The 12,321-nt window shown below is 34.3% G+C and overlaps 2 protein-coding genes across 3 annotated transcripts; both read right to left on the bottom strand.

Moving 5' to 3' along the window:
• Positions 1-475: 475 nt before the first annotated feature.
• On the bottom strand, positions 476-1,857 carry LOC11445767 (cytosolic sulfotransferase 15). The gene has a single exon (XM_003627909.4). It carries the CDS (start codon positions 1,796-1,798, stop codon positions 746-748), a length of 1,053 nt encoding a protein of 350 aa, XP_003627957.1. The 5' UTR covers positions 1,799-1,857; the 3' UTR covers positions 476-745.
• Positions 1,858-9,789: 7,932 nt separating this feature from the next.
• LOC11444010 (cytosolic sulfotransferase 15) lies at positions 9,790-11,826 on the bottom strand. Of its 2 annotated transcripts, none has more exons than XM_024772575.2 (2): positions 10,665-11,826; positions 9,790-10,261 (listed from the first exon to the last, which is right to left on the bottom strand). In XM_024772575.2, the coding sequence occupies exon 1, from the start codon at positions 11,748-11,750 to the stop codon at positions 10,707-10,709; it is 1,044 nt and encodes a 347-aa protein (XP_024628343.1). In that variant the 5' UTR covers positions 11,751-11,826; the 3' UTR covers positions 9,790-10,261; positions 10,665-10,706. The 2 variants fall into 2 exon arrangements, with proteins under 2 accessions (XP_024628343.1, XP_024628342.1); XM_024772574.2 differs by having other exon boundaries at positions 9,790-10,252; positions 10,665-11,825.
• Between the last annotated feature and the right edge of the window lie 495 nt (positions 11,827-12,321).

The following is a 12,321-nucleotide window of genomic DNA, read 5'->3' as shown; positions in this document are numbered from 1 at the left end:
TTAGGAAGCAGCTCTTCTCATTATAGGCATGATAAATGGACTAGTATTATAGGTGAAAATGAAGATATTTTAGTTGTATAAAGATAGTTTGACTTTCTATTTGTTAAAATGAATAAACAAAATTGGGTAAATTTTCCTTCAAACACTCATTTCATAGGTTGAAAATCAATGATGAATAATGTCCATGGTAAATAAAAATAGAAAAGCTAATAAAAAGGGTGTAGATTAAAGAATCTTTAATATCTTCTTTTTTAAGGGTGCATTGGCATAGAAAAACATTGCACATTTAGATTAGAATACATTCACACGAGGATTTAATATCTTCTTGTGGTGTATTGTTAATCACAATGCAATCATTTAATCTGTGAATTTGTTCCTTTTTTTGAATTCAATGTTTATCAAGGTGATATCTTTGCTCAAATGCGAAGAAGCTTTTGTCTCTTTTTCTATGTAAAGGAAATAATATGAAGTTTAGGAAAGCTCAAAAGAAACCATTAACCAGGTCATTAAACACACTTTTACATTCAACTGATTTATTTAATCTAGCATACACTATTTTTTAATGGCAATATATATAAAGAGAAATACGTGAAATACATCAAACTTAAATCTAACCAGCCAAATACATCAAAACACCAAACAATGAGGATCAAGCATAAGGAACTAAGGTGGCAAGTAGCCACCCTAACAAATACCTCTTTATTCTGCAAAAGAAAATAAACAACATTTGTGCCATGCATGTTGATTATTTGATAATGTTAGTAGTGTGACTCTCTAAGTGGCTCATCGGTACGCTTAACTTTTCATCCACAATTTTGGACAGTTTTTCTTCCATTGAAGGGGAAAGGTAATTTTTCCAATCTTCTACTTTGGCCTTTCGAAAGAAGAATTTGTTCTCAATGTCTGACCGAACAGATCCAAATTTATTTACCTCCAATTCCTTCATCGTTTCAAAACAACATAAATTGATTATGTTTTCTACCACTTTTTTCGATTCCTCTTCTTGAGTGAAAGAATAGCCCAAAAATGTTGCAAGTCTAGTGACATGAAAAATTGGATCTTCTTTAAGTTCTTCATATTTCAAAAATATAACTTTGTCTGGCCTAATCATACTTTCTTTCAAGTAACCTAAATTATGCTCCCAAAATGAACCAAATGGAGTAATCCCATTACAAAAACTTTCAAAAGTTTCCTCTAAGCTTAAAACTGGTAAAGATGGATGTTTTGACCTTATTTTATTAATGAAAATCCAATATGACACAAAAGTATCAAATGGATTTCTACTTATATAAACTATCTTACAATTGGAGTCTTGAATTGACTTGGCAAGTGAAGGAAATGGAATGTGAGTCCCAAAAAGCCTTGGTTCAATTATTTTTGATAGAGGAATTCGGTCTTTGATATCAGCAGCATAAAGATTACGTTCAATGGAAGGCACTAGTTCATGTATAATGGATTTAAGTAATGGATGATTCTCAAAAGAGTATTGATTGCGATTAACAATTGTAAATGTAAATGCTCTCAACCAAGTGGTGCCTGATTTTGGTAAGCTAGCAACAACAATATCATTGTGTTTGGCTTGGAAATTGTTTTGAAAAGAGATTATAGGTTGGATCATATTTGATGGACACCAAAAACATTGAAAATATACATTTTGGGACAATCCCCACCCATTTTCTTTAGGAAGTGACAAGATTAGGTTATTATAATCATGGATTACCTTGTTTTCTTCGCTAATTGTTTCTTGTCCATCCCTTGATTGGTCTTCTTTCATATTTGTGAGATCTGTTGAAGCCATTGAAGGAGAACACAACACTAGTTGCAATTTTCGTTAGCTTGAAAATTGTGTTAATAACCAGCTATTATTTATAGCATGATACCAGTATTCATTCAATAATTTTAACTAGTATTCATTCAATAATTTGTTCAAAAAAAATATTCATTCAATAATTTTAATTAGATTGCAAAATAAACAATACTTCACACGAACCTTGTGATGGTATTAAAAAATGTTATACCAGCTGGGATAGATATATAATCATGGAGTCCACTCTCTGTTAGTAAGATTTATAATCTAATCAATGACGATATAATATTTTTCGGCATGTGTGTTCTCAATCTCAATGTATGAACATGATGTTTAACGACTACTACGATCAAATAAAATAACATGGAATAACATCATGTGTATAGTGACGGATTCAGAAATTTTGATAAGTGGGATCAAGTTATAACATAAAAATTTATATAAAACATTATACACGCGTAAGCGTGCAAAAATTATACTAGTTATATTTATAATTACCCTAAAATGTTGATTTGTTTAAAATATTTGTCCATTTCTAACAGAGTATAAAAAATATAACCATAATTAATTTTTTTCACCACCAACGTAGTGTCAATTACAACCTTTTTCAACAAATATAAGAATAATTTATATTATAATAGTAGTTTTATGGTCTTGCCAACGATGTGCTCTAAGATAATTGGTTAAAGAATTCATAAAAGAAAATTTTATCTAAAAAATAAGCGTTATTTGTATAAATATAATAATTATAACAATTTTTTATAAAATAAAATAAAATAATACTTCTTTTGATTTATTAACTAGTGCTCTTAGAACACTCATTAGGATCCTTCTTAGTTTTGTAATTTTGTGTAGTGTAATAAATTATTAAAGAGGGATCAAACTAGATATATATCTAATTTTGGGTTAAAAATGCAATACACAAGTGGAGGCAAGTGGGGTCGCTTGACCCCATTGCCCCCACATTGTATCCGTGCCTGCATGTGTATAGTGCAAGGCCAACAAAGCCTTAGCCTTAGGCGCCCATATAGTTTTTTCAATCTTTATGAGGTGAGGTGTTGTTTATGGTGATGAGAATGTGAGTTGTTGTTGCCACGGGTGGCAACGAGTGTAATGGAGTGGCTTTGGTGTGAGTAGCGGACGATAGCTGTTTGAATTTTGTTTATGTGGTTATTTACGATAGAGTGTAAGGTTTTGGCTGAACTTTTGGTTTATGTTGGTTATTTGGGGTATCGCTTGGTTTTGGTGTATTTGATTTGGTTTTTGAGGATTTTTTTTATTGGTGTTTAAGATGTATGGTGTATGGATTTTTTTAATTTTTTTTTTGTGTTCAACCTATATACGACACCCTTTGCTTTGTAGTTTATTTCTTACGGACCCATCTTCGTCTTGTGCAGAGACTTTGTTATTAATAAATTTTTCGATTCCAAAAAATATATGAATTATATATAGTATTTATAATTACTCCCTCCGGAAGAAGATTATGTCAAATGCAACATTGATGCAACCTTTTTTTGTGAACAAAGGTTTTGGCATCACTATGTGCATTAGGAACTCTTGTGGTCATTTCATAAAAGCACAATCCAAGTGGTATGAGGGTGTTCCATCTCCATCGGAAGCAGAGGCGTTGGACTTAAGAGATGCTATTTGATAGCTTGGTAATTTAGGCCTATCAAAAGTGCATATTGAGCTAGATTGTAAGGTAGTGGTTGACATCGTTGTTGATAGTTTTAAAAACAAGTCGGAATAGGGCAACATTATAGCTATATGTAGGATTATGTTTCAACAAAATCCAAACTTTAAGATAAGTTTTGTTAGAAGACAAGCAAATTGTGTCGCTCATAGTATAGCAAGGACATCAAAATTGTATGCTCGTCAACATATCTTTGATTTGATTCTATTTTATATTTCTACTATTGTGATGAATGAAATAATGAGTTATTGTTTTAAAAATAGGATAAATAAATTTAAAATTGTAATAAAGTTAATATAAAGCAAATAAAAAATTTGAATGAGGTAAATACTATACTGAACTAGTGTTTAGACCCGTGCGGTGCACGGGTTGAACATGAAATTTTACTCGACTTAAATTAAAAATTAAATATTTTATGTTCTATATCTTAAAATTGGTCTAAGATTTTTGGAGTAAACTACTATAATAAGTATTAAAACACATCACATAAAAATGAGGATTCATTTTAAGTTCGTGTTATGCCTAAAAGAAATTCACTAATCAAAGCATGTGCTAATAATAAGAATAATAAAAAAGATATATGTCACCTTTAAAAAAAGAAAATACTATGTCATTGCAGTTGAAATAATTTGGTTTAATACCCCTATCAAACAAACCAAAAAATGATTTTTGAATCTATAGCGTCATAAACATATTTTCCACAAAAAGATAACAAACAATAAGCAGAAGAAAAAAAACTAATACACAAAATAAAACCTCAAACCTACATAAATTAATGATGTTCGTTTGTCAAAAAAAGAAAGAATTATGTTGTTCTGTATTTACCAATAACCGTTCTTATTCAAATTAAATAAATTTTGTACACAAATGCTTACAAAAGCCAAGTGAAATTTATTGCAAAATTAAGTACCATGAGTTCTTAAATACAGATAAAATGCTAAAATATCATACTTGCCAGTTCAAAACTATTGATAATACATAATTTAGAGATCATCCAATTCATATGGTTAAAGACTAAACTACAATGTTCAATCATTTGACTCTTCAATTCGAGGCATCCTTAGAATGATTTATATGTATTATCATATAAGAAAGAAGATTTTTGTTTTCCTGAACTTATATGTAAGAAAGAAGATGTATTAAGAATAATAAAATTGATTAAACATACACAACAAATAAAAATAAAAAACTGCTAACTTATACTGCAAACATCTTCCCACCTGCACAGTTATGCAGAAAGAGCAAAAGAGAACCCATGATTTAACTAACAATCCAGCTTCATTATTAAGCATGCAAGACACCACTTTACACCTTATAAACCAGAGTATCTATCGATTCTTCAACCAAAACCATTAAACATGTTGCGAATTCGATGAAAAATCACACCAATAACAAACTTGATGTGTGGAGCAAGGGATAGTCAAGCAATCAAAACAAAGTGTATGGAACAATTATAAACACAAGCCAAAAGTAGAAAACAACAGCGAGAGAAAAGAAGAGAGAACACAAAATAATTTGTTGACCCAGTTCGGTCTAAATTGACCTAGTCTGGGGGAGAGAGCAGCCCTCCGTTCCACTGTATGATGAGTAACGTTACAAAAGAGATATCAATGGGTTACAAGAATAAATCTCCCGCCTAATTCTACCCAAAGTCCCAACCCTCTTCTCGTAACCAAGAGACTCAATCCTAATAGTGTTTTCCAAGGTGAATCAACCCTAAAACCCTAGTGTTTGTTCCAAAGAGACAAACTCTATACAAACCATAGTTTTGTTGTTGCCTTTCTAAACCCTTGTTTCAGCCCCCTCTATCTCAAAGTTTAGTCTGATACAAGGTCTATATTTATAGTAAAAGTATCGCTTAAAATTTGGAACAAATTTGCACCCAAAAATACGTTTCTGTTATTCGCTGCCAGCGCACCATCATGCCACGTTGCGATCCCATCGTGACACGATTTTTCTAGTGGCTTGCTTCAAAACTGAAACCTCCAATCGTGTCACGTTGCCCAGCCATCGTGTCACGATTCCTGCAGAATCTGATTTTAAGTTAACTCTCACAATTCTCCACCTTGACTTCAAATCAGTGATGATGCCAATCTAACATCAACCACCATTGCTGTTATCTCCCTTGCTTCCCACTACACCAAGTAGCTCCACAAGTTTACACTCTAACCCCTTCAGCCATCGGAATATCTTCCGTCTTCTCGAAGGTCCTTGCAGTCCAACTACACTAGGAATTTTAGGTAGTTCCACAAGCATTCACCTTAACCTCTTCAGCCATCAGAACGTCTTCCGTCTTCTCGAAGAGTCCTTGCAGTCCAACTACACTAGGAGTTTTAGGTAGTTCTACAAGCATTCACCATAACATCTTCAACACAGGACATCTCCTGCTTCCTTGAAGGTCTCCTTGCATCCAATCACCCTTGGCCTTTTTTTAGGGTAATCCTGCTTGCCGTGCTATACATTCTTCAACCCGGAATGCCTTCCGTCTTCATGAAGAAATCCCTTGCTCACCATAGAGCATAGCACTCAAGGTCTTCCATTGTCGTACCATTACCAGTGTGTTCAACTCCACCTCACGCTGAGCGTACTCTACCTCAACTAGCAAATGCGTACATCCCACTATGTCTTCAACCTTGAAACTCCACCTCAATAGGTAGATCATGAGTATTGTTGCCTCCGCCTCTCCAGACTGATCATGAGTATTCTTACCACCGCCTCTCCAGGCTGATGTTGAGTGTTTAATGTAACGCCCTCTTTGAATTATTTAATTATTTGATTATTTTAATGAGTTTAGATATACTTATATGATTTGTGTGATTTATATGATTTATTTTGATTAGTGATATTTTGTTATGTTATATGTTAGTATTTATTAGTATAATATATATGTTATTTGGTGTAGAAATATATATGTTTTAGAAATATATTTGTTATAGAGATATATTTGTTATTTGTTATAGAAATAAGATTGAGTTGAGGGTTTGTTATGAGATTTTAGAGAGTTTTGGGGAGAAAGAGAAATAAGATAAAATAGAAAATAAGGGTTATAAATAGGAGAAACTAGTTTAGAAAAAACATAACGTACGATCAATTTTGAAGAAAAGGGAGAAAAAGCCAAGAGAAGAGCAAGAGACCTAGGAGTGCTGCGATTTTGAGTTATAAGGTAAGGGTGAGACTAACTTACAATTCTATTAATCTAAATAATTCTGATGATTGCATTTAGCAAGTGTACGATTGAATTAGAAAGGTTGGAGAATTAGAGATAAGAGTGATGATTGTGATGATTTTGAATAAAAGTGAAGTTGAATAATATAAGTTGCTTTTTCTGATTTTTCTTTTCATCTCTGCCCCGAATTTGAAATAAAAACTGGTATTGATCGGTAAAGAATTGATCTTAGGGGTAAACACGAAAGTTGTAGGTATGGATGTTAGCTTTCTAATGCCGTTGGTCTGACGTCAAAAAGATTTATAGAACTTGAGTTATGGTCAAATTACTGAACGTAGGTCACAGTGAATTTTTATGAATTTCAGCACAACTTTGTCCGAATTTGAAATGAAAACTGGTATTGATTGGTACATAATTGGTCTTAGGTATAAACACGAAAGTTGTAGGTATGGATGTTAGCTTTCTAGTGCCGTTGGTTTGACTTAAAAATGATTTATACAACTTGAGTTATGGTCAAATTACTGAACGTAGGTCATAGTGAATAATTGATTATGATTGATGAATTAGTATATGTATGTATATGTTTGTGAATACGATATTGTCCATGATTGATGAAGTTTTATATGTATTTATGATGTTTTAAGATGTTGATTATCATTTGATGTTGTTTATATTCAGATATAATTGTATATGCATCAATTAGATTATCTGTGAATAATTGAGACGTTGATTGACTTGCATTTGATATTATTATGTCATGCTGTTTTTGTATACTACTGTGTCGCTGTTGTTATTTAACTAAGCTGCATGAGTCGGTCTAAGTTGCATAGTCAAGTTGGAGTCGCATTTGTCGAGTCAAAAGTGTTAAGTTGTCAATTGTTTAAGCTGTGATTCTTTATTTGAACTATTAATGATGTGATATATGATATATTATTATATATGATGAATATTATGATGTTTTCATGTTGTTAAATATAATTATTGAATTATATGTTTAATATTATTGTTTTGTGAAATCTCACCCCTTCTAATTGTTGCCCACCATGGGTAACTTGCAGGTAACCAAAAATAGTTGATGTCGTGTGAGGTTTCCCTCTCGTGTGTCTTAGGTGCTCTAATACGTAACGGGACGGAATTTTGTTGTGGCTATTTTCTATTCCTTTACGTATTGCTTATGTTTTTACATGACTATGATTTAATTTGGATTTTTAAGAGATGTTTTAATGAGGCCTTCGTGCCAAAGACTATTTTAGATGTTGAATAAATTCCGCTGCAAAGTATTAAATATTATGTTATTGATTTATGAAGGATAAATAGTTATTTATTCCATTTACGATTTTTGAAAAGAAGTGTGACATTCCGTTTATGTTGAGAACTCTGATTATTTAAATGAAATTTTTACGTTGGGAAAACGGGGTGTTACATTTAACGTCTCTTCAGATGACCACCGCTCCACTAGGCATCAATCCCAAGGTGAGATCCATCACCTTCTTCATCCTCCAAACAACACCACACCATCAAAGCACCTGCATCCTCATAACCCTCAGAGACAATTTGTGCGGAGTTACCATTAATCTCCAGACAATCCTTCTTGAAGTGACCCATCTTGTGACAGTTAAAGCATTCAGACTTTGACTTATTACCACTCTTTCTCTGGTTACCTCTATCTCCACCGTTCCCTCTTGAGACACTTAGGCCTTCACCGTGTTCATGAACTCTCAAGTCCTTGGACTTGGTCAACTCCTTGGTTCTCAAAGCCGCTTGAACTTCTTCCAAGGTAACAGTGCCTTCTTTGCCATAGAGCATGGTATCTTTGAACGATTCAAAAGATTTCGATAGAGCACACAACAAGAGTATAGCTTTATCCTCATCCTCAAGTTGCACCTCAATATTCTCCAAGTCATCAAGGATTTTGTTGAACTCCGTAAGTTGCTCCATGATGGCCTTTGACTCCACCATCCTGAATGAGTAGAGTTGTTGCTTTAGGAATTGCCGATGAGCCAAAGACTTTGTCATATACAAAGATTCCAACTTTGCCCACATCGATGCCGCAGTTGGTTCATTTGCTACTTCTTTCAAAACTTTATCCCCGAGGAACAAGACAATGGCACTCCTGGCCTTGTCCACCATCTCGGTCTTCTCCGCTCGTGACATGGTGACCGGTAGCGAACCTTCATCCTTAAAAACTTTCTCACACTTTTGCTGTATTAACACCGCTTCCATCTTTACCTTCCATAACCCAAAATCGTTATCTCCGGTAAACTTCTCAATATCCCACTTTGAACCCATGGTACTGGATTATCCTTTGACACTTGCCTAGGTATGGCATTGGTGCGGGGTGGGGACGGGTTTTGCCTTCCCAATCCCCATCCCCTACTCCCATATACTTACCTGTTACCCTACCCATACCCAACGGGGATGAGAAATTGAATCTCATTCCCGTCCCCAATGGGTTCGGGTATTCCCGCCCCATCCCCATCCCCGTAGTGTATCAATTTGTTTAGTAAAAAAAGAGTTTTTTTAAGCTTCAATGATAATGTTGTAATGCATTATCCAACAATTTGCGTTCATTTTAACATTTCCTTATTGAATAATTCGGTTGATCCTTTACCTATCAATGAAAATTCTTATATCATGACAATTATCAAACCAAATAACATGGCATATCATTATCAACCCCCTAAACAAAAATAAAAATATGACCTTTCTACATTCGGGTAGGGTTCGGGTATGGGTTCGGGGTGGATACATATATCCCGTTACCTGTCCCGTACCCGTATTTTGAAATCGGGGAAAACCCGAACCCATACCCAGACCCAGTCAAATCGGGGAAAACCCGTCAAATCGGGGTTGGTTTGGGCGGGTACCCATGGGCACGGGTTTTGTTGCCATGCCTACCCTTGCCCCACGGTGGGCGCCAATTGTTGCGAATTCGATGAAAAATCACACCAACAACAAACTTGATGTGTGGAACAAGGGATAGTCAAGCAACCAAAACAAAGTGTATGGAACAATTACAAACACAAGCCAAAAGTAGAAAACAACAGCGAGAGAAAAGAAGGGTGAACACAAAAGAATTTGTTGGCCCAGTTCAGTCCAAATTGACCTAGTCTGGGGGAGAGAGCAGCCCTCCGTTCCATTATATGATGAGTAACGTTACAAAAGAGATATCAATGGGTTACAAGAATAAGTCTCCCGCCTAATTCTACCCAAAGTCTCAACCTCTTTCCGTAACCAAAAGACTCAATCCTAATAGTATTTCCCAAGGTGAATTAACCCTCAAACCCTAGTGTTTGTTCCAAAGAGACAAACTCTATACAAACCCTGGTTTTGTTGTTGCCTTTCTAAACCCTTGTTTCAGCCCCTTCTATCTCAAAGTTTAGGTTGATACAAGGTTTATATTTATAGTAAAAGTATCGCTTAAAATTTGGAACAAATCTGCACCCAAAAATACGTTTTTGTTATTCGCTGCCAGCGCACCATCGTGCCACGTTGCGATCCCATCGTGGCATGATTTTTCCAGTGGCTTGCTTCAAAACTGAAACCTCCAATCGTGCCATGTTGCCCAGCCATCTTGCCACGATTCCTGCAAAATCTGATTTTAAGTTAACACTCACAAAACCTTTAGTTACAAATAAGTAAATAAGTTCAAGGGTCATGTTAACTTGTGCCGTAAAGGCACATGTTAAGGAACCTAAAATAAGCAACTTTGCATTGGAAAACATCATAATTTAACTTTTGAGAAATTGACTGCACGACTTTTGATACGTTTATTTCTATAACGAGTTCCTTAACTTGTGCCTTGAAGGCTTGCCTAAGTTCAATAGGAAAAATCATACACACACACTGATGCTTCCCATCGATGTGTTTCTCGATGTGGTTCATTGGTAACAATGAAGATTACCACATAATTGATGAGACAGGTAACATGTCTTTATTTTGCAAATTAAAAAAAAAAAAAAAAAGAATGCACAAACATCAACCACGTATTATTATACCTTAAAACACCATCAAAGTATGTAATCACTAACTTAGCAGAGTTAAGGGCACCCCTTAAATGATAGGCTTGATCCACTTAATTTTTCTTCCATGACTTTGGATAATTTTTTTATCATCGAAGGGGAGAGATAATTCACCCAATCCCCTATTTCTCCCTTTCGAAAGAAAAACTCTCTCTCAATCTTTAGTGCTGCAGTTCCAGATTTATTTTCACTTGATTCCTTCATACTCTCAAAGCTGCATAACTTGATTATATTTTCAATCACTCCATTATTTTCCTCTTCTTCAGTGAAAGGAAATCCCACAAATTCTGCAATTCTTTTCGTGTGAAAATTAACATCTTCTTTAAGGTCTTCATATTTCAAGAATAAAACCCTATCTGGTCTTTCTATGCTCTCCTTCAAGTAACCCAACATATTGTCCCAGAACGGACCAAAAAAACATATTCCCTTACAGTACCTTTCAAAAGATTCCTCCAAAGTTAATTCAGTTAAAGATTTCTTTAATCTGAGTTTGTTGATGAAAGTCCAATATGATACAAATGTATCAAATGGGTTTCTACATATATAAATTATTTTACAATTGGACTCTTGAATTGACTTGGGCAACGAAGGAAATGGCATGTGAGTTCCATAAAGCCTTGGTTCAACCATATTTGGTACATCAATTTGAGGCATTTGACCATCTGTATTATTACCACTTACTTCAAAATGAGGCACAAGTTCATGTGGATTAAATGATAGTAATGGATGGTTATTCTCTAAGGAGGTAAAATGTTGGCGATTAACAATAGCATATGCAAGACCTTTAAGCCAAGTAGTGCCAGATTTTGGCATGGATGCAACTACAATATCACTATCTTTGGCATGAAAATTATTTTGAAAAGAGTTCACAGATTGGATAAGAGTTGATGGACACCAAAATCCATGATAAAAATAAAAATATTGAGTATCACATCCATTTTCTCTAGGAAGAGACAAGATTAGGTTATTATAATCATGGATTACCTTGTTTTCTTCGCTAATTGTTTCTTGTCCATCCCTTGATTGGTCTTCTTTCATATTTGTGAGATCTGTTGAAGCCATTGAAGGAGAACACAACACTAGTTGCAATTTTCGTTAGCTTGAAAATTGTGTTAATAACCAGCTATTATTTATAGCACGATGCCAGTACTCATTCAATAATTTTAATTAGTTTAGGATTTTATTTAAGAAATGGAACCTTGTGATCTAGTGGTATTAAAAAATGTTATACCAGCTGGGATAGATATATAATCATGGAGTCCATTTTCTGTTAGTAAGATTTATAATCTAATCAATGACGATATAATATTTTTCGGCATGTGTATTCTCAATCTCAATGTATGAACATGATGTTTAACGACGACTACGATCAAATAAAATAACATAGAATAACATCATGTGTATAGTTCAAGGCCAACAAAGCCTTAGCCTTAGGCACCCATATAGTTTTTTCAATCTTTATGAGGTGAGGTGTTATTTGTGGTGATGAGAATGTGAGTTTTTGTTACTACGGGTGGCAACGAGTGTAATGGAGTGACTTTGGTGTGAGTAGCGGACGATAACTGTTTGAATTTTGTTAATGTGGTTATTTAAGATAGAGTGTAAGGTTTTGGCTCAACTTTTGGTTTATGTT

Source organism: Medicago truncatula, chromosome 8 (genome assembly GCF_003473485.1).
Source record: "Medicago truncatula cultivar Jemalong A17 chromosome 8, MtrunA17r5.0-ANR, whole genome shotgun sequence".
NCBI lineage: Eukaryota > Viridiplantae > Streptophyta > Magnoliopsida > Fabales > Fabaceae > Medicago > Medicago truncatula.
This window is presented reverse-complemented; position numbering and strand designations above follow the sequence as displayed.

Coding starts and splice junctions, on each gene's coding strand:
- LOC11445767 (XM_003627909.4), bottom strand. CDS start 1,798: ATGGCTTCAACAGATCTCACAAATATGAAAGAAGACCAATCAAGGGAT.
- LOC11444010 (XM_024772575.2), bottom strand. CDS start 11,750: ATGGCTTCAACAGATCTCACAAATATGAAAGAAGACCAATCAAGGGAT.